Consider the following 27,628-nt stretch of genomic DNA (forward strand, 5'->3'; position numbering starts at 1 on the left):
CGCCCCAGGCTAGGCTTTCTTCCCGGTGGCTCCCTGCGGCTGACCGTTTGCCTGCCTAGGTCTTTTCCCCGTCCCAAGTAATCCCAAGCAAAGCAGATGCCGGCATCTTCGGAGAATGGGGTGGGGGGGGGCTCACTGATTACTATTTATCATTGTCCACCACACAAACAAAATAAAATAATTTATTTGGGGGAGGAAAGAGTTCAAGGGCATATTCCAGCCAGGCAAAATACCAGGGGAGGGGGCAAAGCAGGGTGGTAAGGAGTTTGGGGGGAGGGGGCTGTATTCAGCCCCTTGGGCCTGAGGTTCTCCCCACATTTTGGCACCACCTTTCCTGCACCTTCAGCTCCTTTTTGGGGATCAGGGGGATCAGAATTCAACCTTGCATTTCACAGAGTCCAGTGTTTCCAGAGGTATCTTTTAATTCTTCTGCTTGGTGAACCACATTCTAGGCCAGAAAGAATCAAGGTGGGGGCGCCAGGTGCCAGGCACCCCACAAATGGCACTGACAGAAGACAGGGCTGCCCCGATCCCAAGCAGCCTCTCTAAAGTTAACAGTTCGGGAGCAACGTTTGCGGATAAGGATTGTGGCCGCCACTGAGAGAGACACCCACCCGCTCCCCTGGTGCAAAGAGTCCGTAAAAAGCTCAGCAGCCACTCAAGGGCCATCTTGCCCCCCCCCCCAAAATAAGGCAGCAGTAAAAGCAGAGAGCTAAGAAAAGACTTCAGGAAGAGCCAACCCTAAGAGTCCCAAAACAAGGGGGCAGGGCATCACCCTCTGCTAAAGCTGCCCCATGGCTGTGGGGAGCCTCCAAGAGGAGCCCCCCCCCAACAGCTCCCAGGTGCACGGCTTGCGTGGCAAGGGGGGAGGAAGAGCAAAGTCTCCTGCTACAAGTGAGAATGAAGCTCTGCCCAGACCCACTGACCCCACTGCTGCCCACTCCCCAGCAAGGGGGGGGGGAGCAAGGACCCACAAGGAGACACCCCTGCCCCACCTCCAGCCTGGCCTTGCCTCTGCAGACCTGACCGTCTGCCTGGGGTTCTGCCACCTTTGCCAATGAGAAGCCGGGGGGAAGTGGAGCCCTGAGCCCACGGCACACCTCCACCCATAAGGCCATGCCACCCCCGCCCTCCGCTGCGCCACCTGGCTGACACCAGCCTCTGGGGGGTCCCGGAAAGAGCAGCCAGGCTCCCCACAGTCTGCCCCAGAGTGCCCAACAGCAAAAGTACAGCAGGACCTGCCTCCTGGGCCCCCTGCCCACCCTCTCCCATGCCCAGGGAATGCCAGGGGCTCTGGCCTCAAGGGGCAGCAGGCGTTGCCACCCAAGGACAGCAGCGGCCAGTGCTGCTGCTGCTGCTGCTGCTGCTCCAGGCCTGGAACCCTCCTCTGACCCTGGGAACAGGATTCCTCCAGGGCCTGGGCTTAATCCGGACCCAGCGGTGCTCCTGCTGGGCTCATTGCAGAACGCAGGTGTCCTCTGTGTCCTCGCCAGCTCTGGGTGCCTGAGGCCCCTCGTCCTGCAGCGGGGATGGAGGCGGAGACGGCAACTCCGAGGCCCCTGCCAGCTTCTCACGCAGCTCCAGGAGCAGCTCCCGGCTCTCGCTGGGGGGCAAGTTGCTCAGGTAGTACTGGGGTGCCAGCTCTGCCAGCCTGCAGGGAGAAAGCACCCAGTTGAGGGAGGGCAGGAACAGACACAGTCTACCAGAATTCAGCAGCTGGACTGGTGACTGGGAGCGGCCACCAAGACCACATAACACCGGTCCTGAAAGACCTACATTGGCTCCCACTATGTTTCTGAGCACCATTCAAAGTGTTGGTGCTGACCTTGAAAGCCCTAAACCAGGCTTCCTCAACCTCAGCCCTCCAGATGTTTTGAGACTACAATTCCCATCATCCCTGACAACTGGTCCTGCAAGCTAGGGATCGTGGGAGTTGTAGGGCAAAAACATCTGGAGGGCCGAGGTTGAGGAAGGCTGCCCTAAACGGTCTTGGCCCAGTAGACCTGAAGGAGCGTCTCCACCCCCATCATCCATCCCGTACACTGAGTTCCAGCGCCGAGGGCCTTCTGGTGGTTTGCTTAGAGATTACAGGGAACCAGGCAGAGGGCCTTCTTGGTAGTGGCACCCATCCTGTGGAACGCCCTCCCTTCAGATGTCAAGGAAATAAACAACTATCTAACTTTTAGAAGACATCTGAAGGCAGCCCTGTTTAGGGAAGTTTTTAATGATGTTTTATCGTCTTTTAAAGATTCTGTTGGGAGCCGTCCAGAGTGGGGGAAATTATGATTATTACCACCCCACCCTGCATAAGCCCCCCTTGCCATACGGGGCCCATCTAGTCCAGCATCCTGGTCTCTCAGCGGTCAAATACCCCAAATAAACTAGGAGTTGAGATAGACTGCCTCTGGGCCTGGAGGCTCCACAAGAAGGCCAGAAGAGCTTGGCTGCTGTCTCAGTCCACAGGGGACGCCCACCTAGCCCAGTGGCCGGCCAGAGGCCCCCCAAGGGAACCCCGCAAGCAGGACTGACTCTGCCCCCCTGCAGTTTCCAGCAACGGGATTCAGAAGCATTTTTGCCTCCAGCTGCGGAGGCAGAGCAGAGCCATCAGGAGCTCTTTCCAGTCCTCCTCTAAAGTCAAGGCAGCGCTGAGGCATCCCTGTGGAGCTGGCCCACGGCCTACAGTCCCACCCGCTCTCAAAAGCCAAGGTCCTAGTCCTCATGGCCAAGGAGTGGCGTCGACAGCCCTGCCCCCCCAGCCCCCCCCCCCGATGCTCACATCTCTGGCTGGATCTCGGAGACGATGCTGAGGCAGTTGTCCTGAGAGATGGTGAACTCGTGGTAGAGCACCCAGGGAGGCGGGCGGGGGGGCGGGCGGCGCAGCCGGTAGCAGCAGCCGGGGGGCAGCTGGGCCACGTGCTTGTGGGTCAGCAGCAGGTAGTTGCCGGAGCCGTCAATGTCGCGGGCCACCTGGAAGCAGGAGGGGAAGCAGAGGCTCAAGAAGGGACGGATCCATCCCTTTCCCCAGGGCCCAGGCAGGGAGAGATTGCAGGCAGTCCCAGGGAGATGTCTAGCCAATAGATGGGGTGCAGAGTGGAGCCCCCCAACTTAGAGGGACTCTGGGCTCAGAGATAACCAAGGCTCTCAGCCTGGGCTGCAGCCTCCCTGCCTGCCCCCCCTGGACCCCCTTCCTGGCTGCTTGAGGGCCAGCCTTCTGCGGGGCTCTCCCAGCCCAGAGCTGCCTTGTGCTTCCCGGCCACGCAGGCCTTGAGGCAGCAGCCGTACCTTGAGGAAGAAGCCCGAGATGAGGGCCTGCGTCAGGCGCTGGACGTTGCTGTCGCTGCCAAAGGCCGGCGGGGAGACGGGCAGCTCGATGCGCTGCATGACCTCCAGCAGCTCTGCCCGCACGGCCCCCGCCAGCCGCAGGGCCGCCTCGCTCACCGCGTGCTTCCGGCACCAGCTCTCCGGGTCGCTCTCTGGGGAGGGAGGGAGGGTGTGGGTGCCTCTCCTGGCTGCGCCCCTCGAGAGGGGGCCCCAGCAAGGCTCCCTTCCCGCCCTGGTCCCTCCCGCTTCCTCCGCAAACTCACGCTGCTGGAAGGCATTGAAGACGTTGATGAGGGTGAAGTGGTCCCCCGCCGGGTGCAGAAGACTCCGCTGCCGGGCTGCCAGGGCCTCCTCCCAGCGCACCCCCTCTGGAGCCAGGAAGCAGGGCCAGGCTGCGGGGGGGGGGGGAAGAGCCAGTGAGATCCCTGCCACCATCGCCTGCCACCTTGGGGAATGTGGGGTATTTCATCATGGAACTTTGGAGTGTCAGGCATAGCCCTACTGGCTTTAGCCCAAACGTAGCAGAGTTTTCCTGCACAGCGAGGAAGCTAGTTGCGGCAGTAATGACTAGTCAGCTAGACTCAGAATAACTATTTACAGGATTTATTAAAAGGAAAAAAAAACCAGCAGAGTTTCTGCATACAAATAAAAGCAAAATAAACCCTATCTTTCTTTCTCTCTCTCATAACCATACACAGCACTTCTAACTCCTAACACACCTCACACCAAACTGTGCTAGCAATCCCTAGATAACAGAGTTGAGTGCTGCTCGTTAACCAATCAGAGTGAGTAGTTTCTAGGTCAAGCAGACCTGGGCTTTCTGCCAAGAGTAAATTGACACCAGCTTGAGTTAATTGTTAGAAGCTAGAATCTGCAAGTTTCCCACGAGAACCAATTAACAGAAACTGAACACCCCCTCACAGATTCTGCTGAACAATTAACTCCAAATACACCCATGTAGGAGATTATTTTTCCAGCAAACCTAAACCCTTGCACATTCGCTTGTTCTTTACCTTTGTCAATGGTTTAGTTAACACATCTGCTACATTTTCTTCACTTGACACATAAGTACAGGTGATTACATTGTCTTGTACACAGCAACGTACATTTTGGTATTTTACAGAGATATGTTTGGAACGCGATTTGAAACCCTCTGTTTTACTTAAGGTTATACAAGCTTGATTATCAATGTAAACTTGTACTGGTTCTCCACAATTTACATTTAAATCTGCTAACAAATGCTTGAAATAAATCACCTCGTTGCACAATTCACTCAATGCAGCATACTCTGATTCTGTTGATGACACACTTACAACGTCTTGCTTGCGTGACCGCCAGCTGATTAAAGCTCCACCGACCATTATGACTAGTCCTGTGACAGATTTTCTATCCGGCAAATTTCCCCAGTCACTATCACAGTAGCAACTCAACATTTCATCCTCTGAAGAATTTAATTGTAACATATAGCCAATTGTCTGTTTGAGATACCTCAGAACTTGTTTTACCCCTTTCCAGGCATTTAGTGTGGGTTTTGAGACCAATCTACTTAATATGCCTACTGCATAGCTAATATCAGGTCTGGACCACTGTGCTATATACAATAAACTTCCAATTACAGAGTGATATACATCAGGATGTTCAAATTCAGGACTCTCATCTATATGGAGTGTTTTTATGAAACCTGGATCCATAGGCACCGCTGCCCCTTTGCAATCCTGCATCCTGTATGTAGTCAGTAGTTGTTTAACTTTGTTCTGCTGACTAATTAGGCAGCTGCCATCTTGGGCCCAGCACACTTCCAACCCTAGATATGTCCTAACCGGGCCTAAGTCCTTCACTTTGAACTTACTAGACAATTGCTTGGCAAACCTTTTAGTTTGTTTATCTGTTTTACAGGCATACAAAACATCATCTACATAAATCAGACAAAACTCTTGATCACTGCCTGTACCACGTACATAAACACAATTGTCAGCTGTACTCTGCTTAAAACCAAATGACACTAAGGCCTCATGGAAACATCTGTTCCAAGATCTTGCAGCCTGTTTGAGACCGTATAGAGCTTTGTTTAATTTCAACACTCTATTGGAACCTGTCTCATAACCAGGCGGTTCAGCTAGATACAGGTCTTCTGATATTGATGCATGTAAATATGCAGTCTGAATGTCAAAATGGTTTAACAGGAGTTTTCTCTTTGCTCCAAGCGTTAGAATCAGCCTTACACTGTCCCCCTTAGCAGTTGGGGAAAAAGTCTCGTCATAATCTTTTCCAGGCCTCTGAGAATATCCTTGAGCCACTAAACGAGCTTTGTATTTGTACTCTCCTGTCACCAGAGGTTTAAGTTTGTACACCCACCTGCAGCCTACAATCTTTGCCCCCTCAGGCGCTGCTACTGGTGTAAAAACCTTGTGCTCATTCAGAGAGGACATCTCTTCCTCCATTGCCTGTTTCCAGCGCTCTGCCTCCTCTTTTGGTAACTTTAACACCTCCTGAAAACTCTTGGGTTCTGCAATTACACTAAACACATTTGCAGTATCAGGAGAAAAACGCACCGGAGGCACTCCTTTGTTTTGTTTTTTAGATCTTCTGGGAGAAAATTTTTCTTCTGACCCACTTTCCTCCTCAGAACTACGACCTCTCTTTTGTTGCTTAGCAACTGGTCTCTGACTAACTCCACTTTCTTGAGAGCTCTTATCTGGACTTTCCTCCCCCTCAGACTCTGACTCTCTGTGTCTACCTTCAGAGTCATGAAGCTCCTGGGAAGGTTCAAACCAAACCTCAGTATTGGCATGTAGTCTCTCCCAGCCACTATGTTCACAAAAACTGGCATTCCTGGAGATCACAATGCCATTCGTCCCTTCAGCAAAGCGGAAACCTTTTCCCAGCTCCTGGTAACCCACAAACACTAGCTGTTTGGTCTTAGGATCTCCCTTCTTCCTCATTTGTTTCGGAATTAATACCCAGGCTTTTGATCCAAACACATGCAAATGGTCAATTTTAGGTTTTTTCTGAAACAATTTAAAGTACGGGGTTGTACCTATTGTTTGATGAAAGAGCCTATTTTGGAGATAACACGCGGTGAGCATGCTCTCCCCCCAATAAGACATGGGCAAATCAGCATCATCAAGCATGGCAAACATCATATCTTGTAAAGATCTGTTTTTCCGCTCTGCAACGCCATTCTCCTCAGGGGAAAAAACATTCGTTTTTCTATGCCCAATGCCACGCTTTTGTAACCAATCTTTAAAGGCATTTGACATAAATTCGCCACCTCTGTCCGTCTGAATCCTTTTGAGCTTAACAGACAGAAATCTTTCCACAGATGCCACCCAGCCTTTAAACTTAGTGAACACGTCACCCTTATTCTTCATGGGAAAACCCAAGAATAACGCGTGGCGTCATCCACAATTGTTAGTGAAAAACGCGATCCACCCCTGCTTACAGCAAATGGACCAATTACATCCATGTGAACCAGCTGTAGCGGTGACTCACTAACTCTGTCACTTCTGGGGTAAGAGACTCTGTGGGTTTTAACCTTTTTACACACATTACAATCAAGGTACTTGTTACAACTCTTTAAATTACCCCCATCAGCCAATTCAGACATTTTTAGTACACTTTTCCAGCAAGCATGCCCCATTTTCCTATGCAATAAGTGCACACAGTTGTCATGTATAGCTTTGTTATTCACTGCAGGCTGAGATTTACTGACTACTGCTGCAACTTGAGATCCTGCTTTAAGCCAAAACAAGCCTCCCTCTGACTTAGCAGTGCCTAAAATCTCACCAGCCTTCTTAATAATGCAACTGTCTCCTTCAAAATACACTTTAAACCCAGCTTTTAGCAAACAATCTACAGACATCAGATTGCTCCTTAATGACGGCACACAAAGTACATTTTGCAGGCATTCACGAAGACAAGGAACAAAAACTGCACCCCCCGAAATCACTTCGGAAGTACTTCCGTCTGCTAGAGCCACCTGGCTGCGCTGTGCTGAGTTCTTGGAAACAAACAATTCATCTGAATTCACGATGTGGCGAGACGCTCCAGAATCGACCACCCAGACCGCTTGTTTCTCATCAGCAATCTTGACCTCGCCGGTCACCAGCTGAGCCGACTGTTTTCGTTTGAAGAAGTTCTTTTTACGCTGCTGCTGCTGCTGATCTCGTCTCTGCTCCTGCACCGGCAACTGAGACTTGACCAACTCCGGACATTGTCGTTTTAGATGCGCTGAAGACCCACATCGGAAACAACGCCTAACAGCAAACGCTGACTCCTCGCCGGTACGCTGCTTTTGCTTCACCTCTGGCACGGCATGAGAACTCCTTCCAAACCGTCCACCTGTAGAAGCCTCTGCAGCCAACAACCTTTCTTGCCTCTTCTGCCATTCTTCAATCAAACGCCCAGTAACGTAACTGACTGATAAATCACGCTCCTGTATGCCTTCTAGAGACAAAACTAAATTATCCCAGCTTTCCGGGAGAGAACTCAAAATAATAGCCACCTTCTCCTGCTGGTCTAACGCACAGTCTCTTTCCTGTAGCGCAGAAAACTTTAACTGTAAACTGTGTAGGTGTTCCTGCATTGTAACCCCAGGCTGTAACATTGCCTTGTACAATGCCTTGCGAATAAACAGCTTGGAAACCGCTGTCTCACGCACATGGAGTTCTTTAAGTGCTTGCCACACACCTCTAGCTGTCTTGATTCCCCTCACATACGGCAACTGGGAATCTTCCAGCCCCAAGACAATTGTGGCCCTTGCTCTTTGGTCTTTATCGAGGTCTTCATCATCAGGCTTCGTAGGAAACTTACTCACCACTTGCCAGAGACGATCCCTCTGCAGCACTGCCTGCATGCGTTCCGACCACAGCAAGTAATTGGAGTCATTCAGACGCTCAAAAGCCATCTGAACTGGTTGTGAGGCCATCTTGAGAGCGATGTCCCTGGAACCCGGAACCAGCTACTCACGACCACCGAGAGAGAAAACAGGAACCACAGCACCCAGCACTCACACGCTGCAGCTGTTGTCCTTCTGTCCGCTGCGTCACCAGCTCACCACGGTCAGGAACCAGCCAGAGAACAACAACTTCTGGAATTACTGGAACCAACGCCGTTGATGCTGACACCACCACAACTCAGGCTGGCAGCACAATGCCCATAACCTCATGGAACTTTGGAGTGTCAGGCATAGCCCTACTGGCTTTAGCCCAAACGTAGCAGAGTTTTCCTGCACAGCGAGGAAGCTAGTTGCGGCAGTAATGACTAGTCAGCTAGACTCAGAATAACTATTTACAGGATTTATTAAAAGGAAAAAAAACCAGCAGAGTTTCTGCATACAAATAAAAGCAAAATAAACCCTATCTTTCTTTCTCTCTCTCATAACCATACACAGCACTTCTAACTCCTAACACACCTCACACCAAACTGTGCTAGCAATCCCTAGATAACAGAGTTGAGTGCTGCTCGTTAACCAATCAGAGTGAGTAGTTTCTAGGTCAAGCAGACCTGGGCTTTCTGCCAAGAGTAAATTGACACCAGCTTGAGTTAATTGTTAGAAGCTAGAATCTGCAAGTTTCCCACGAGAACCAATTAACAGAAACTGAACATTTCAAGGGCACTCCAAACCAACAATTCACATTTTGCCAAAGAGGCACAGGACAGGAGCTGAAGCTCAGAGCGCTTTCTTGTAAGTTTGCTAGAGAGAACTCTGCGAGAGACACTCCCATTGCGCCCTGACAGGCACAGGGCGTAGCGGTAGATATTCTCCTACCTGCCCGGGCACAGCGGGTCTCTTTCGTCACCTTCCACCCAGCCAGAAACGTGAGAAGGCCTGCTAAGTCTGAGCTCCAGTGCTCAGACACCATTTTAAGCCAGACTTCAGTATAATAAATGATAACAATAACAACAATAATAACAAGAATTTATTTATACCCTGCCCATCTGGCTGGGCCTCCCCAGCCACTCTGGGTGGCTCCCAACAGAATATTAAAAATACGATATAACATCAAACATTAAAAATTTTCCTAAACAGGGCTGCCTTCAGATGTTTTCTAAAAGTCAGATTTTACAAAAAAGGTAGGTTTTTGTAATTGAATTATCATTTTAAGCCTGCCTGAAGAAAGCTGCTGTATCTGTTATTCTGCAACAGAAACTGTTTGTGTGACTATTGTTTTGAAAGGGGGAAATCCCTGGAGAATCCAGTCTGCCTTAAAGCATCCTGGATTACTTAAAGGCTAAAACTAGCCCATCTAAGCTTCTTTTTAAGCTGCAGAGGGATGCACTCTGCTGAACTAACAAATATCTAACAAATATAGCCTTTCCTAGCATTTATTCTCATCCCTTCAGGGAATGCCTTTTGCTGCAATTCCTGCCTTGCAGACGGCTGGGCCAGATGCCCCGACCGTTCTGTTTCCCTGTGCCTTAGCTGCAGCACCTGAGGCTGGAAGGGGGTCTGACACGAGGGCCTGAAGAGCAAAGGATGCTCTTCTCACAGTTGCCAAATCCCCTCAAGAAGCCAGAGATCTAGATAGACTGCGCCTGGACCTGGAGGTTCCACAAGAGCAGAAAAAGTCCCAGGCTGTTAGATCAGGCCAAAGGGGGCCCAACCAAATGCCCACTCTGAGAAAGCAGCACCCAAGGGCCACTGCAGCTCTCTGCTCCCGCTTTCCAGAAACGGGGATTCAGAAGCCTTGTTGCCTCCAATGATGGAGCCAGAGAAGAGCCTTGTGGCGAAAACTCTCCTCCATGAATTGGCCCAATTCCCATTTAAAGCCCTCCATGCTGGTGGCCATCGTTGCCTCCTGGGGGAGCGAGTTCAAGTGCCGGCCCGACCTGGAGCTGCAAGAGGAGGCCCCACAGCGCCCCCTGCAGGGCTCCACCTACCTGCCAGCATGGCGGCCAGGGTGAGCATCTCGTGGACGCAGTCAAACTCGCAGGCGGCCAGCAGGGCCTTGGAGAGCTGGGGGTCCAGGGGGAACTCTGACATGATGATGCCCACCTCAGAGAGGTTCCCATCGTCATCCAGCGCAGCCAGGTAGTCCAAGTCCTCCAGCGCCTGCATCAGGGACTCGGGGGCTGGGCAGGGAGAGGAGAGGCCTGCTGAGCTTGGCCGGCTGGCAGGCAGGGGCCCCACCAGACACCCCCCACCTCCCCCCAGACATACCTGGCCGGTCCAGGAAGTCGCACTGGCCCATGTCGGCGATGTCCAGCCTCTTGAGCAGCAGGACCAGGCGGCTGAGGTTAGCTTCGGTGATGGGGGCCGGAGGGACGGGGGGCAGGCGCTGCTGATAGAAGGCGTCCGAGTAGAGGCGGAGGCAGGACCCTGCCGGGCACAGGAGGGGGCAGTGAGGCGGGCGGAGTCAAGACTCCTGGGGAAGAGAAGGAGGCTGCTCTCCACCCCCACCCAAAAACCTTCGCTGGAGGTTTTTAAGCAGAGGTCAAATGGCCACCTAGCAAGGATCCTTAGCTGAGATTCCTGCGTTGCAGGGGTGGACTGGATGACCCAGGGTCTCCGCAGAACAGCCCCCAGAGGCCCTGGGGAAGGAGGCATCGCCTACCTGGGGGGCTCCCCGCTGCCCTGAGTCTCCGCGCCTCGGCCTGCTTCTTGCTTATGGGGCGCAAGCCCTGAGCTTCGGCTCGGATCTGCGGGTTGTAAACCTGCCCAGGAGAGAAAACGTCAGGAGACAGAAAATCAATGCAGGACAAAAACAACTGCAAGGACTTTAAGGTTTGAATTTGAGATAAAACTTCATTCGGTGCAGAAGACGGTGGGGGTGGGAAGAGAGCCTACAGTTTCTTTATTTAAAGTTTACTTTGATGATTTGGCAATCCTCCTCTGAATGTTTAGTTCAAATTATATTTGTACAAGTGAGAACGGAAGAAATCGGGTTATAGATATGGAATATAACATTAAATAGAACTGTGTGTGCAAAAAAGGGGGGAGAAGGGAAGCTCTATTTTGCAAAAGGTTTACGATGGAAACTTAGAGCTGACTCTTTCCCATCCTTTATTATTTACGGAGTGAACTGAATAACCCTAAAGAGGACTTGGAATTTAATTTAATTTAATTGGAAGTATTGTTGCTCATTTATCTTCAGTTGGATGGAAGAATGAAAGGAGTCTGTGAACTTGCCAAGGAACTGATCAGGTTCTTTACTGAGTCATCTGCAGTTTGACAGACCACTCTTCTTCCCAGGCTGAGAGGGAAAATGGTGAAAACAGGTTATTCATTGGGACAGAGTTATTTTTGTAGCTGTTGTTAAAGTTGCAAAACAACGAAACACGGGACGGAGCAATGGAGAAATTTCTGGAACAACAATGGGATATCAGCTCCGCCCAAAGCATGATGGCGAACAGCAACAACCGGGGGAAAGGAAGACACAACATCTTACAAGGACAGGAAGAAACATCCTGGAGAGAATAACTGCCACACTCAGGAAGAGGAAGGATACAGTTTGAGTGCCTCACTTGTAGTGTCATTTAACGTGTCAACACGAATAGAAGTTATTAATATTGCAGTTGTTGTATGAGGGATTATTATTATGACCGGAATGTAATGGAAATTTGTAAGATTTTGGAATGCAGAAATGAAGCAAATAACTAAGCCATCAATTCTAGAGTGGGGGGGGGCACCTTATCTAAATGATATAATTTGGTATTTGAACTATTGGTGTTAATAATTGTATTATAAATTGGTACAGTTATAATGAGGCTATTATTGGATTGTAATTGAAAAGTAATAAAGTTATTATATATATTAAAAAACCACCTCAGGAGATGGACCCAGGGGAGTCCTGTGCAGACAGATCAAAGGGGGAGACCCTTTGCTGCCTGTTCCCTGCAATGTGGGGGGTTGGACTAGATGACCCTGTGGGTCCCCTTTCAACGCTACCTTTCTGTGATTGCTGCAGAAGACAGCACTATGGATGAGGAGCCAGGACCACCCCAACTACAATTCTCTCCTCCCCACCCCCCAAAGCTCCTCCCGGGGGGCTCCCAGGCCTCCCCCCCCCGGCTCACACTGTGCAGCTCCAGCCCGGCATCCACGACATGCCTGACGGTCCCCATGGAGAAGCCGGCGTCCGCCAGCCAGTGGGTGACCACGATCCTGCGTGCCCGGACCCCCCCGGGCTGCTCCTGGCTGCTCTCGTACAGCCGCTGGACGTCTCGGCCCACGCCAGGGTGGAGGGGCAGCACCAGCAGGGGCCCCAGGCCGGGGTCCAGGGCCAGGGCCTCCGACCGGATGGCCTCACAGCACTCGTCAATCTCCTGCAAGGGAGGGGGGAGAAAAATATATTCAGCTGCAGGAACTCAAGGGACAGCCCAGAAGCCGCCTACCCCAGGAAACTGTTATGATTACTATTCTTGATTGAATTTATATACCGCCCTATGTATACCCGGGGGTTTAGGGAACCCGCTTGAAAGGCAACCCCCCAGACCCTAACATTGTTCCCCTGCCCCCACAAAGACCCCCAAGAACTCACTACCTCATTTTATTTCATAAAATGGATATACAGCTTAATGGTAGAAAACCTCAAATAATTTAGAAGAACAAAACAGTAAGACCATGCAAAAAATTAAAAACCAGCAAGAAAATTAAGAGGCATCAGCATTCAAAACAACTAAGTAGACTTGCCTAGACCTTAAAGTTTTTAGCAGGTGCCCCCAAGAGGACAGTGACGGCACCTGCCTGGTATCAAGAGGCAGGGAGTTCCAAAGTGCAGAAGCTGCCGCACTAAACTCTGCCAGTGCAGAAAGGGGCACCTGGACTGGTTTCAGTTCTGCCAATGGGCACGTGCAAGTAAACTGTTCCCAAGTTGCTCAGGGCTTTAGATGCTCATAGCAACCCCTTGAACTGGGCCCAGTAGCAAGTGGGCAAGCAGTGCAATCTCTGAGCCCAGGAGTGGGACGCTGGCAAGGCCTCCCTCCGCTCAGCAATCGCGCTGCAGCATTCTGCACTCACTGCAGCTTCTGAATCCAGGACGAGGGAAGCTCCATCTAGAGCGCATGGCAGTAATCCAGTCAGTGCCGGATTTACGTATAAGCTCAACAAGCTCTAGCTTAGGGCCCCACTCTCTTGGGGCCCCCTAAAAAATTTAAATGAGGAAAACACCTGGGTGTAAATATAAGATAAAAAACAAATAAAATGAAACCTACACACAGCAACCGTGTTTTGTGTCGTGTAGGCTCCTCGGGTGTAAGTCATGGCCCCCACCTGCTAGCCTGCTCCCTCAAATATCCCTGGTTTGCTCCTTTCTATATACAGGGTGCTGACATTCTGCAAGGGCTGGTTGCATAAATGACCATAGAGCATCTATCCAACACAAAAAAGAGCAGCCATTTGTTGTGGACAAAGGACAGCTGGACATAGAAAGGGCCCCATCACCTTCAGGAGCTGAGGGCAGCATCAAACCTGAATCTGGCCCTGAATCCAGTCCTGAAATAAGGACTATTCTGGCAAGGCTTCCCTGGTCCAGGAATAGCCGCAGGTGAAGAACCAGCCACAGTTGTCAAAGGCCCTTCTAGCTGCAGAGACTCCCTGAGCCCCAGGGAGAGCTAGCCAGGGCCAGAAACACCCCCAAACCCAAAACCTGCATTCGGGGGTTAAGGCAAGGCCTGGCACATTTGGGGGACCCCTCCTGCTCTCTGCCTGCCTGGGTCCTCGTCCAGACTGGAAAGGGAGGGGGGCATGGACGCCTTGAGCCCCGCAGCCCCGCGAGCCCCACCTGCTTGCTGGCCAGGAAGACCATCACGTCGCCAGGCTCCCTCCGCCGGTGCAGTTCCAGCGCGGCCTGGCAGGCGGCCAAGACGTGCCCCCCTGGCAGGGGCTGCCTGCAGGCCAGGCGGGGGGCTGGGCTGGGCTCCGGGACCCGCACCACAGGGGCGTCGGGGCAGAAGCGCCGCAGGGGCTCCTCCATCAGCGGCTCGGTCACCACCACCAGGCGCAGCTCTGGGCGCTGGCGCTGCACGTCCTTCAGCAGCCCCAGCAGGAGGTCGGTGGGCACCGTCCGCTCCTGCGCCTCGTCCAGGACCACCACCCCGTACTGGTGCAGCAGGGGGTCTGACGTCATCTCCCGCAGAAGGACCTCGTCCGAGCAGAACCTGGAAGCCACAAGGCGCCTGGTGGGCGGGGGCCGGGGGGCAGGGCCCTCAATGCTTCCCCCCCCCCGTTCTCCTGCTGAAGCTCCTGAGCAGGCAGAAGACTCCAGACCACCTTGCCCTTTGACCCCCCCCCCCAATAACTGGTCCCTCCTGGCAGGTCTCTCAAGAGCCTCATGGCAGAAGCTGGTGAGGAGGGACCACACTGGGGAATAAAAGAATTGGGGATTTTGGCCCCCAAGGGTCAGTGACAGAGGACCACCCAACCTCTCCTGGAAAACCTCCAAAGGCGGCTGATTTCCAGACCCTTGTCCATCTGGGTTGCCCCTTCTGCAAACATTGCAGCTTGTCAACATCCTTCTGCAATTTCGGTCCCCAGAATCGGGCACCAGACTCCAGGTGTGGCCTGACCAAGGCAGAAGAGAACAGGACTGTCACTTCCCTTGATCTGGACGCCACCCTTCTAGAATAAGCCTAAAAGAGCGTTGGCTTTTCTTGCTGCAGCCTCCCACTGCTTCCTCTCGGGCTCCTGAGGCCTCTCCTTAGGCAGGGCCTCATCCATCGCCGCCGCCCTTTGCTTTTCAAGCTAGTCAGGATCTCCCTTTTCCGTCTCCCTCAAACTCTCCATGAGCAACTGTGTCCTTCTGTCCATGAGGCATTTCCGGCTGACTTGCCAATCCAGTTCTGCCCAGGCTGACTCCTGCTGCCGTTCCAGGCTCCTGGGTGACCCAGAGATGGGAGAAGGGGGAGGGGTGGCAGAAGCCGTGGGTCCACGGTCGCCCCTCACTTCAGCCTTCCTTTCACCTGTGTGTCAGAGGAGCTAGCCAGAGGCGGGGGGGGGAGGTGCCCAAAGGGTTGCACTTGAGTCGCTCGAGTCTTCTCTTTAGGGGCTACCCAGAGCCTGGGGTGGGTTGAGCAGGACGGCTCCTTCTGGACCGGGTGCTGGGTGCTGGGGGGGGGGTCTGGGGTGCTCCTCTCCTCTGGGCTCCCCCACCCCTGCCCCTTTTCCTTCTGCATGGCTGGGGCAGGGTATGGCAGCCATCTTCAAATATCTGAAGAGCTGGAAGATGGAGCAAGCTTGTCTCCTGCTGTTCCAGAGGGCAGGATCTGAACCCATGGCTTCAAGTTACAGGAAAGGAGATAATAATATAATATAATAATAATTTATTATTTATACCCCACCCGTGTGGCTGGGTTTCCCCAGCCACTCTGGGCAGCTCCCAACCGAATATTAAAAACACAATACAGAGTTAAACATTCAAAACTTCCCTAAACAGGGCTGCCTTCAGATGTCTTCTAAAAGTAGGATAGTTGCTTATTTCCTTGAGATTCCGACTCAATATCAGGAAGAACTTTCTGGTGCTAAGAGCTGTCCAACAGCGGAAAGGACTCCCACGGATGGAGGCCGACTCTCCTTCCTTGGAGGTTTTTAAGCAGAGGTTGGGTGGACACCTGTCAGCTGCGATTTGTGCCTTGCAGGGGGCTGGGCTGGATGACCTTTGGGGACCCCTTCAAGCCTCAGGCCTGCCTGGCTCCCTTTGCACCAGGCCCAAGTGGGAGGCAGGCCTGGCAGGCCAAGGAACGCCCCTGCCCCTCACCTGAGCAGCGTCTCGGAGGTGCAGCAGTCTTCGTAGGGGATGCTGTAGCCCAGCTCATGGCCCACGTTGAGGTCCATTTCGTCCGCCACCCGCAAGGCCAGGCTGAGGGCGGCCAGGCTGTGGGGCTGCGTGCAAACCACTTGGCCGGGAGCAAACTGCAGGGAGAGGGCGTGCTCAGCACACCACTGGGGCACCTGGGGGAAGGGAGGGGCGACAGGTGAGGTCAGGCCAGGGGGGGCTTGGCTACCCCTCCCCTCCAGGTGGTGCTATTCTGGACTCCACCCTGCCCAGGCACCCCTGGAGAACGCCCAGAACCCTCCATCTGGAGGGGCAGAGGCTCTTGAAGGCCACGGAGCAGCTTATAAGAACCTAATAACAGGCGGCTGGATCCCGCCAGGGGCCCATCTAGACCAGCACCCGGGTCTCACAGTGGCTGACCAGACCCCCCCCCCCAAGGGAAACCTGAAAGCTCAGGAGCAACCCTCTCCCCTCCTGTGGTTTCCAGCAGCTGGAACTCCGAAGAAGCATGGCTGCCTTCAACTATGGGGCTGAGCAGAGCCCACACAGCCAGCCGCAAAAGACCCTGTAGGCCGCCTGATTCGCCCAGCAGCAAAAAGAGGGGGAAAAGAAAGAAGAAATTGCTGCCTGGTCTGGCAGCCTGGCAGCAAAAAAGAAAGAAAGAGAAAAAAGAAGAAGTGCCTAGACATTTAGTTTTGGTGCCCACCACCTAGGTTCCAGAAGCCCATGGCTCTTAGCTTTCTTATCCCTGCTTCTAACACAATAATAATTGTCAGAGCTGCTTCAAGATCCTAGCTCACAGAGGATCACGCTAGCCAGCGGTCATTAAGTAAAAGTCTTTATTGAATTACAGTTTCCATTCTCACGCTGCTGTCTGCAACTCTACGTCTACTAGCTAGATCGGCGAGGCTCCGTCTGAGTCTCCGCCCCGTGCGCACCAACTTAATATCCTAGCCTTGCTCCACCTTTTCCTCCTGACTGTCCTCCTCTGGGTCCCTCTACCCCCCGGGGCTTCTTCCTTCCGGGATTCTTCTGACGCTGACCCGGACCCTTCTGCCTCCTTGCGCCGGGCTTTAGGACCCGGTTCCCTTTCGGGGCTGCTCACTGCGCCGCCTTCCTCTGCATTTGAACTTGGCGCGCGCGCCCAACCTTCCACTTTCCTCTTAACCGTTTCCTCGCTCCCCGATGGAGGTGTGGCCACTCCTGACTCCTGCCCTCCCTCCTGTGGTGAGCTGCCAGCGCTTCCCTCCTGGCTCCTTTCCTCTTCCCTGCTTCCTGGCGGTGACGCTGGTCCCGATCTCCAGCTGCTCCCCCCTGAGTCTCCTCTGGCTCTATCTTCCTGGGGTGCCTCCCTAGACTCCCCCCTTGCCCTGGCCACTGGTGCTCCTTTCTGTGAATCCTCTGATTCACTGGAAAGACTGGGAGATCTCGGGTCGTCGTCATCACTCATCCTTTCCTCTGTCTCCTCCCCTTCGCTCTCTGTTTCCTCCCTTGCCCGTGCCTCTGCACCTAAACCCCTGACATCCATCCCCCCCTCGAAGCCCCCCAGTCCCCCCTCCCCTCCTTCCGGTGCTGGAACTGGGGGCTGCTGTTGCAAAGGGACGAACGTCGGATATCGGTCGCTTCCCGTGGCAGGCCTCCAGCGGAACTCTTCCAGTTCTTCCTCTCTGCTCTCGTTGACGACAGTCACCTCCTCTTCCATCTCTGTGCCGCCGTGCTCGAAACCAGGGTCGTCCTCGAAAATGTCCATGTCCGTCTCTCCCGCACTTCCTCCAGGCGGCGTTGCTCTGCCGGAACAGTCCAGCCACTTCCTGCGGAACTGCTCCTCCGGCCTATCGTCCCACCAATACGAGGGTTCTGAGACCGATCCCGAGGGTGACCCCTCCGGGGAACGGACGTCTCGTGTTGGTTCCTCGTCCGAGTCGAACCCCCTGAACGTGCTGTCCGAAAGCGTGGGCGTGAAAAGCCAGTCGTCGAAAAAGTCTGCTGGCATAGGTCTATGTGGGAAGAGGGCATGAAACTCGTCTTTGAGCAGAGGTTCGTCTAAAGCGTAGCCCGGCACCCAGCTGTTCGCACTGGCCGGGGTGCCCTCCCTGGCGAGAAAGTATTCTACTCCCTCTTCCCCCCATCTGGAGTCCAAAATCTCCGTGACTTCGTTGATGCGCTCCTCCTGTGCCACTCCCGCGTGCCCCGTTCCTTCTCTGAGCGGACTCGGCGCCGTTCCGGGTTCCTGGAACCTGTGCGGTGCCTTGTAGGGAGTGAGCACCGATCTGTGGAACACCGGATGCATTCTGGAACCCTCCGGAAGCGCCAGCCTGAAAGCCACCGGGTTGACCTGCTCTTCGACTTGGTAGGGCCCCAGTTGTTTATGCCCTAGTTTCTTCTTGGCCAACGACCTGGCCGGCACTGCGTGGGCTGCTAACCAGACCCAGTCTCCCACGTGGAGCTCTTCACCAACCCTTCTGTGTTTGTCCGCTTGTACCTTGTATGCGTGTTTAGCCAGCTCCAGGTGGCGCCGCAGCTGATCGTGGACTTCCTGCAGCTCCGACGCGAACGCATCTGCTGACTGCGGCTCCCCTTCTCCCCTGAATTCCAGTCCCGGAAAGGTTCTAGGGTGCCGCCCGTTGTTGGCGAAGAACGGCGTGACGCCCGTGGATACGTGCTTCGTGTTGTTGTAGGCAAACTCTGCAAGCGGCAGGTAATCTACCCACGTCGCAGGCTGTTGGTTTGCATAACATCTCAGGTACTGCTGCATGATGGCATTGGCTCGCTCCGCTTGCCCGTTGGTCTGCGGGTGTCTCGCCGACGCCAGATTGATCTTGACGTTTAGGAAGCCCATCAGTTTCTGCCAGAAGTTCGAGATGAACTGCCGCCCGCGGTCGGACAGAATAGACCGTGGCAGACCGTGAACCTTGAACACGTGGTCTATGAACAGTTTGGCGGTTTGCTCCGCCGTGGCCACCTTAGCACACGGAATGAAATGCGCCATCTTGGAGAACAGGTCCACCACCACCAACACTGCCGTCTTGCCCCTTGAGCTGGGCAGATCCGTGACAAAGTCCAGAGCCACCCTTTCCCAAGGTTCGACCGGAGTTTGCAGCGGCTCCAACAGTCCAGCCGGCGGTTTGTGCACCGGCTTTGCCCTCTGGCAGGTGTCACACCTCGCTACGTAGTCTGCGACCTCCCCTCTCATTCCAGGCCACCAGAAATCCCTGGCTACTAATTCCACCGTCTTCTCCTTGCCAAAGTGCCCGGCCGTGGGTGCGTCGTGCAGCTGCTGTAGCACCTTGGCTCGAAGTTCGTCACCCGGCACGTAGATGGCCCCTTTACGGATGAGCAAGCCATCTCGTAGCTGGAAACCGTCGGCCGCTGCCTTGCCCCCTCGCACCTCTGCCATCTTCGTTCGTGCGAAGGAGTCCCCCTGCAACGCTCGCCGCACCGCCTCTAGGTCCACGGTCGCCGCGGCGCACGCCCACACTGTCGGTGCAAAGATGTGCATGGCGGCCGCTGGTGTTGCGTCCTCCAGATACTGTGGCTTGCGGGAGAGAGCGTCTGCCATGATGTTGGTGTCCCCCGGGACATACTCTATTCGGAAGTCGAAGTCCGCAAAGAACTCAGCCCAACGTATCTGCCTCTGGTTCAGGAACTGTGCCGTGCGCCAGTGTTCCAGATTCTTGTGGTCCGTGCAAACCTGCACCGTGTGCTTGGCGCCGATCAGAAAGTGCCTCCACGCCTTGAACGCTGCATGAATGGCCAGCAACTCCCTGTCCCATATGGTGTAGTTCTGCTCGGACTTGCTGAGCTTCCTGGAGTAAAACGCTCCCGGCCGCCACACGCCCTGCGGGTCCTTCTGCAGCAGGACCGCCCCCACTGCTCTGTCCGAAGCGTCTGTCTCCACCCTCATCGGCCTGCTGGGGTTGACATGAAGCAGCTGCTCTTCCGACGCGAAGAGACGCTTGAGGGCCTGAAAGGACTGCTCCGCCTGCTCTGTCCAGATGAACTTCTTCTTCTTGGAGCTAAGGGTGTCAGTGATGGCCGCCGTCTGCATCGCGAAGCCCTTGATAAACTTGCGATAGAAGTTCGCAAAGCCGACAAACCGTTGGACCTCCTTCCGGTTGCGTGGGCTCTTCCAATCCAACACCGCTCGAACCTTGGCGCTGTCCATGGCGAGCCCCTTGGCAGACAGCTTGTAGCCCAGAAAATCCACCTCCGGCACGTCAAATTGGCACTTCTCCAGCTTGGCGTAGAGCCTGTGTTGCTTTAGCCTGCCCAGCACTTCCTTGACGTGCTTGTCATGTTCTTGCTGCGACTCCGAAAAGATCAGGATGTCATCCAAGAAACAGACGCACGTCTTGTAGAGAAGTCCCGCCAACACGTGATGCATAAATGCTTGAAAAACGTGAGCGCCATTTTGCAGTCCAAAAGGCATAACTCTGTATTCGTAGGTACCCAGTGGCGTGAACATGGCTGTCTTCCACTCATCACCTTCCCGCATGCGAATGAGGTTGTACGCCCCCCGCAGGTCCAACTTGGTGAACACCTTTCCCTTCCGTACCTTCGCCAGGAGGTCGTCGATGCGGGGCATGGGGAAGTCCGACGGCTTGGTCACACTGTTCAAAATCCTGTAATCCACTACGAGTCTTTTTTGGGGCGTGTCTCGCTTCTTAACAAAGAATACAGGACTGCCCCCCACTGCCTTAGACTCCCGGATGAAACCGCGCTCCAAATTATGATCGATGAAGTCTTTGAGTTCCTGCAGTTCGTCCTCAGACATGGAATACAGCTTCCCTTTAGGCAGCGCCGCCCCCGGCAGCAGGTCAATTTTGCAGTCATATGGTCTGTGAGGGGGTAGCCTGTCCGCCTCCTTCTCGCAGAAAACTTCCAGAAATTCTGCGTACTTGTGGGGAATCGCTTGCAGTGTGCCTAGCAGCAGCTGTGACTCCTCTTCCTCTCCTTCCTGCCTGGGTACGATGCAGTGTTCAGCACAAAAGGAAGAGCCGAAGACCAGCTGCCTCTGGAACCAAGCCATCGTTGGGCTGTGCTTGTCCAGCCAACTCATACCCAATACAATGGGCGTGTCAGACAGTTGAGTGACGTTGAAGCTGATGACTTCCCTGTGATTCCCAAGTCGCATCACCATTGGTGGCGTCTGCTTCACCACTTGCCCCCCTAGCAGCTCCCTGCCATCCACCGTGACAACCTGCAGGGGCAGTGTGGCCGGCAGCAACTGCACAGCGTGCCTGTCGACAAATTCCTGCCCTATAAAGTCCGCGTTGCTGCCGGAGTCGATGGTGATTGGCACGTCCATGGTGATTCCATTGGGCAGCTGGAGAGATGCTGTGAGCCTCACTACTGGTTTGGGCGGGAGGGGGTTCACTGGCTGTAAAATTTCTGGGGACTGCGTCACTAACACGTCTGGCTGGGCCCCAGTGCCTCTTCCTCCAGCCAGACATTGTCGTTTCCCTGCTGTGGTCCTCCCTGCTGCGTTGCTGCAGTCACCATTGCTGAGGCTGCAGTAAGCTTGTGGGGCCTCTGGGGACACTCTTTCGCCATATGCCCTGGCTGCTCACAGACGTAACACTTCCTGGTCCCTCTAGGAGGCTTCGCCTTCACTGCTGCCGGTGCTAGGGCTCTGGTTGCTGACTGAGCCCTTGCACCTCCAACCTCCATAGGTTCGGCTCCTCCTCCTGGCGGAGGCGTGGATTGCGTTCGCGCTGCTTCTCTGGGAAAGAAGGAGGGGCCCCCGGCTGGTTCGCGCCCTCCACGTGCTTCGTCCTTGCTCCACGGACGTCCTTCCAGCCTCACCCCCACGGCCAGTGCCCTCTGAACGACCTCCTGGGTGGTTCGGGGTCTCTCCCCCCTCGCTATCTCATCTTTAATCGAGTTGTGCAGTCCCTCCCAAAAGAGGTCTCTTACAGGAGCCGAATCTCTGTCCCATTCCAGGGCGCTGACCAAGGCGAAAAAGCGTGCATGATACTGTCTGACGCTGGCCCTCCCTTGTCTCAGCCCATGCACCTCCTTCCGTGCCAGATCAATGTCAATACTCGATAAGAAACACCCATCCATCGCTTTAATAAAGGCATCCGCATTCTGGAGCGCCGGATCGTTATCTCTCCATAAATTGCGCAACCATGCTTTCGCCTCCCCATGCAGATGGGACATGATGAACCCCACTCTCTCCTGTTCATCTCTAAAGTCTTTATGCAACAGTTGCAGTGCGCACAGTACGTCGGCTCTAAAGTTGGGATACTGTTGCAGGTTCCCATCGAAGTGAGAGAGCAGCCCGCCTGTCCGTCTCGCCAACCCAATTCCCTCCTGCCGGGGTGGTTGCTTTGCCAGTACGTCTAACCTGACCTGGAGATCCCTGCAGGCGGCAGCTGCCTCGTCCTCTCTCTTCCTGGATGCGAGAACCTCGGCGTTCAGTTGTGCCACTGCTTTTCTGAGGTCCTCTATCTGCTGCTCAGCCGTCATGTCTCCTGCCGTTCGTGAGCTCGCTAGTGGGCGCCTGTTTCTCTCCTCTCCTCGAGGCTGCAGATGCCCACAATGTGGAGACGGAGCCTACTGTCAGAGCTGCTTCAAGATCCTAGCTCACAGAGGATCACGCTAGCCAGCGGTCATTAAGTAAAAGTCTTTATTGAATTACAGTTTCCATTCTCACGCTGCTGTCTGCAACTCTACGTCTACTAGCTAGATCGGCGAGGCTCCGTCTGAGTCTCCGCCCCGTGCGCACCAACTTAATATCCTAGCCTTGCTCCACCTTTTCCTCCTGACTGTCCTCCTCTGGGTCCCTCTACCCCCCGGGGCTTCTTCCTTCCGGGATTCTTCTGACGCTGACCCGGACCCTTCTGCCTCCTTGCGCCGGGCTTTAGGACCCGGTTCCCTTTCGGGGCTGCTCACTGCGCCGCCTTCCTCTGCATTTGAACTTGGCGCGCGCGCCCAACCTTCCACTTTCCTCTTAACCGTTTCCTCGCTCCCCGATGGAGGTGTGGCCACTCCTGACTCCTGCCCTCCCTCCTGTGGTGAGCTGCCAGCGCTTCCCTCCTGGCTCCTTTCCTCTTCCCTGCTTCCTGGCGGTGACGCTGGTCCCGATCTCCAGCTGCTCCCCCCTGAGTCTCCTCTGGCTCTATCTTCCTGGGGTGCCTCCCTAGACTCCCCCCTTGCCCTGGCCACTGGTGCTCCTTTCTGTGAATCCTCTGATTCACTGGAAAGACTGGGAGATCTCGGGTCGTCGTCATCACTCATCCTTTCCTCTGTCTCCTCCCCTTCGCTCTCTGTTTCCTCCCTTGCCCGTGCCTCTGCACCTAAACCCCTGACAATAATAATTCATTATTTATACCCCACCCATCTGGCTGGGTTTCCCCTGCCACTCTGGGCGGCTTCCAACCAAATATTAAAAACAATACAGCATCAAACATTAAAAACTTCCCTAAACAGGGCTGCCTTCAGTTGTCTTTTAAAAGTAAAATAGTTGCTTATTGCCTTGACTTCTGCTGGGAGGGTGTTCCACAGGGTGGGTGCCACTACCAAGAAGACCCTCGGCCTGCTTCCCTGTAACCTCACTTCTCGCAGCAAGGGAATCACCAGAAGACCCTCAGAGGTGGACCCCGGTGTCCGGGGTGGAGACACTCCTTCGGGTATACTGGGCCGAGGCCGTTTAGGGCTTGAAAGGTCAGCACCAACACTGTGAATGGTGCACAAAGTTTCTCCAGATGTTTTCCCCTCTCGCTCCAGCGTTTTTCTTCAGCATCTGAGGAGTGGCATCATGTCCCTGCTGGGTATTCCCTTCTCCAGTGAAAACACCCAAACATGAGCAGGATCCAGCCCCCAAATGACAGGCAGGCCCAGGTCATCCTTGGGTGGAGGGGCTGCCAGCAAGGACCCCCCCCTCCCCAAAGCCATAGGCAGGGAATGTGATTCCACATTAGTGCCTCAGGCACAACACCCCACAGAAGAACAGCCTACGCCGACTCTCCCCAGGGAGGCTTGTTAAACGTGAGCCAGGAACGCCCCAACCCAGGGAGGCCAGCAGAACTTCCCTTCTGCTTGCTGGGAGCCACCTCTGCCAGCTCTACTCTGTACATTGATCTGCCCCCATGGCTGGGGGGTGAGGGGTCTGCTTCTGAACCCCAGTTGCTGGAAACTACAGGAGGGGAGAAAGTGCTCTTGGCCTCGTCTCCCACTGGGGCACCTGGGAGAGCAGGGTGATGGCCTGATCCAGCACGCTCTCCTTAATTTACAAAGGTGGGTTTCTTGCCTGCTATGGATCAGCAGGAATTTCAATGAGAAAGGGCAAGCGCCACTCAGATTCCCCCCTGCCCCCTGCTGTGCTAATACCAGATAGCCAGGTGAGCAGGTGCCCCCAGGGCTGCGGTGCTCAGGATTCTCCTTGGGCAAACAGGTGTCCTTCCGTGCTGAGGAAGGCTGCTTCCAATGCGCCCCACCCAGGCCAAAGTCCACCTCCCTGCGGCTTCTCCTTCCGTGTCAGGAGAGGCTCTGCCTGGAATCTGCCCGTCTGGCTCCCAAGCGCCGAGGGCAAAAGCTGGTTGTGGGCAAGGAAGGAGAAGCCAGCCCCCGCCAAGAGGAAAAGGAGTGAAATACAGCTGAAAACACGGGCAGCGTTAAGATCAATTCAACAGTGTAAACAAGTTTTGACAGATGCAATAATGGAATACTGAATGGTATAGCTTTTTGTAAAATATACAGGAATTTATGATATCTAAAATGAACCATGGAAAGAGAAGAAGCAAAGTCATTGATATCTTAAGGATGTAAAATGAGAATTTAAAATGGTAAAGCAGAAAATGTAATTTATAAATTATATATATAAAGAAAGAAAAGGGCTGAGGTCACAAAGCTCCCCGCACCCCATGATGATATATCCCCATCTATGCCAGCAGAGAGTTTGTGCATTCTCTGTCAGGAACCCCAAGTCAAGGAGAGGCTGACGAGCATCAGAGCTGAGACAAATCTCAGGCTGCCTGGGGCACACCTGGGTAGGTAAGCAAGCAAGTTTAGACGACAGCACAGCACCCAAGGCCACCCACACAGCCTCTCTGGACTGAGGAAGGGGAGAGCCTCTCACACCACCCCCGGGAATAAATAATAATAATAATAATAATAATATATTACTTATACCCCATCCATCTGGCCAGGCCTCCCCAGCCACTTTGGGCTGCTTCCAACAGAATATTCAAAACACGATAAAACATCGAACATTTAAAACATCCCTCAACAGGGCTGCCTTCAGATGTCTTCTAAAAGTCAGATAGTTGTTTATTTCTTTGACATCTGATGGGAGGACGTTCCCCAGGGTGGGTGTCACCACCGAGAAGGCCCTCTGCCTGGTTGCCTGTAGCTGCACTTCTGGCTGTCAGGCATATTATTTTTCTTTAAATATTTTAGACTCTTTCCGCAGCACAGCCCCCTCTCCTCTCTTGGGTGCCGGCTGGCGCCAGGCCCAGCTGGGCCCCCTCACCTGGGTGCTCTTGCCGGCCCCCGGCTCCCCAGAGACCAAGACGATGCTGCTGCCGCCCTCCAGGTGCTCCAGGAAGAGGAACTTGCAGCCCCAGATGGGCAGGTCCCGGCGCTGGCGCAGCAGCTCATAGTAGCGGGAGGAGAAGGGCAGCCCGTCATAAGGATTCACCTCCAGGTCGCCCTCGCCGCTCACAGACAGGCCTTCCGTGTGGCTGCCGCTGCCGCCCTCCTCCTCCTCGTCCTCCTCCTCCTCCTCATCCAGGAGGGAGCTCAGCCCATCTGACTGGTCCAAGGGGCCAGAGGGGTCCACTGCTGCCGCTGCCGCCATGGCAGTCCAGCCCAGGAAGGGTCTCCCAGGAAACCTGCCGAGAGGAGAGGAGGGGTCAGAAGAGCTGGAGACGGAAGGGGTGCAGAAAGGGGTCCCTGGAAGCCCACCCAAGGGACGCTGCATGCGAGATCACGGGAAGCTGCGGTGCTTCTGCCTCGGGGACAAAGGGCTCTTGGCTCTGATCTCCTGGACCTGCGGGGAGGAGGGAGCTGGTGCAAAGGGGGGTCAATGGCTCCAGGTGGGCCAAGGTGCCCGGTGGGCAACAGAGAAGAAGGCTGCTCCCTGCCCTCCTCCAGACCCCAAGGGAGAGCAGCTGAAAGGCCTCAGCTCCCCCACTGGCCCTGGATGGGGGTCAGAGAGAGAGAGAGAGAGAGAAGCAACGGGAGCCCCGTGCCCACAACCACCTCCCCTCCGAGAATTGTGGAGTTCGGAGGGACCCCCGAGGGTCATCCAGCCCAACCCGCTGCAAGGCAGGAATGGTCCCCCCCCTGCCCGAGCCCCGAGTGGGAGAGCAGGGAGGGGAAGAGGCCGGGGGCAGCCGGGGAGGCCAGGCTCGGCGGGGAGGGCCGGGCGGAGCCAAGCAGCCAGCTCCCAGGCCGGCCTCCTCCCCAGACACGTCAGCCAGGCCGGCTGGCCGGGGGGGGGGGGGCTCCGCAGAGACCGGCAGCCGGGGAGACCCCCCCCACCCCGAGGGCGCCTGGCCGCTGCTGCCCCAGGCGGGAGGGGGGGCCCGATCCCGACGGCGCCTCCCGCCCCCGGGCAGAGCCACGGCCAAGCGGGAGCTGCGCCCCGACGCCCCGCCCGGATCGGGGACGGAGAGAGGCGCCCCCCCGGACCCCCCCTCCCCGTCGGGCCTCACCTGTCTCACCTGCGCCGCGCAGGCGACGGAGCGGGAGGGGAGGGGCGCAGGCGCGTGACCGCGAGCGGCCAATGGCCGCCGGACTAGACGGCGGGTTCTCCAGCTGGGGGGCGGAGCCCAGCGGCACTTCCGGTCCCTCCCCGCCTCCTGTGACGTCATGCACACCTGGCGGGGCGGGGCGGGGAAGGCAGGCTCTCCCCTCGCGGGTCCGGCGGCGCCGGCACGGGCTGGCAGCAGCAGCAGCAGCAGCAGCTCTGGCCCCGGCGCCCTCCCCGGCGCCCTCGGGCGTGCAGGGCGGGCTCTGCGCCCCTTCGCTGCAGCCTTTCCCGGGGCGCGCAAGGAGGAGCCTCCGGGAGGGAGGGAGGGAGGGAGGGAGGGAGGGTGGCCCACTTGCCCCCCCCCCCGAATGCTGTGGCTGCCCCTTCTCTTCGACACCCCAAGCGCGGAGCCCCAGAGACGCATCATGCGCTGCCCTGGCTGACTTGGCGCGGAGGGGCCTTGATGCCCGGGACACGTTGGGCAAGGTGGGCAGGAGGCGAGGGCCGCCCGGGACTCTGGCCAGGTGGGGGGAGCGAGCTAGGCAGGCAGGCAGGGAGATAGAAGGCGGCATCGTTGCGGTGCCAGCTGCTCCTTGGCTCACTTCCTTGAGCTCTGCAGTCAGGAGCACGCTGAAGGGTTGCCATCTCCCAGACTGAGACTTTGGGCAGCTCGGGGGCTTCCTGCCAATTTAAAATAGCCGGGAAAAGAGGGAGGGAGGCTTTGAGTGCCACTGCTTACCCAGATCATGTCTTGCCAGCCATCAGACCTCACTGGCCCCCTTGCTGCTTCAGGCCCCGTTCACAGATCTGCTCCTTCCTTGACCCCGAAGCTCTCGCTGGGTCTGGACACTCCCTGCTCAGCTCACACACACACACACACACACACACACCCCGG

The 27,628-nt window shown here is 55.2% G+C and overlaps 1 protein-coding gene across 4 annotated transcripts; it reads right to left on the reverse strand.

Moving 5' to 3' along the window:
* Positions 1–404: 404 nt before the first annotated feature.
* On the reverse strand, positions 405–27,628 carry DQX1 (DEAQ-box RNA dependent ATPase 1). 4 transcript variants are annotated; one of them, XM_081207037.1, is made up of 12 exons: positions 27,473–27,628; positions 25,510–25,870; positions 16,017–16,210; positions 14,046–14,421; positions 12,340–12,588; positions 10,878–10,977; positions 10,484–10,642; positions 10,204–10,395; positions 3,585–3,713; positions 3,283–3,473; positions 2,777–2,967; positions 405–1,651 (listed from the first exon to the last, which is right to left on the reverse strand). In XM_081207037.1, exons 2-12 carry the CDS (start codon positions 25,834–25,836, stop codon positions 1,456–1,458), a joined length of 2,304 nt encoding a protein of 767 aa, XP_081063163.1. In that variant the 5' UTR covers positions 25,837–25,870; positions 27,473–27,628; the 3' UTR covers positions 405–1,455. The 4 variants fall into 4 exon arrangements, with proteins under 4 accessions (XP_081063163.1, XP_081063162.1, XP_081063164.1 ...); XM_081207036.1 differs by lacking the exon at positions 27,473–27,628 and adding an exon at positions 26,696–26,816; XM_081207038.1 differs by lacking the exon at positions 27,473–27,628 and adding an exon at positions 26,705–26,783.

The sequence above is a fragment of the Podarcis bocagei genome (assembly GCF_964188305.1).
Source record: "Podarcis bocagei genome assembly, chromosome: 9".
Taxonomy (NCBI): domain Eukaryota; kingdom Metazoa; phylum Chordata; class Lepidosauria; order Squamata; family Lacertidae; genus Podarcis; species Podarcis bocagei.

Coding starts and splice junctions, on each gene's coding strand:
- DQX1 (XM_081207035.1), bottom strand. CDS start 25,959: ATGCAGCGTCCCTTGGGTGGGCTTCCAGGGACCCCTTTCTGCACCCCT. Junction 10,396..10,483: donor CGACTTCCTGGACCGGCCAG/GTATGTCTGGGG, acceptor CTCCCTGCCCAG/CCCCCGAGTCCCTGATGCAG. Junction 2,968..3,282: donor TCTCGGGCTTCTTCCTCAAG/GTACGGCTGCTG, acceptor TCCTGCTTCCAG/GTGGCCCGCGACATTGACGG.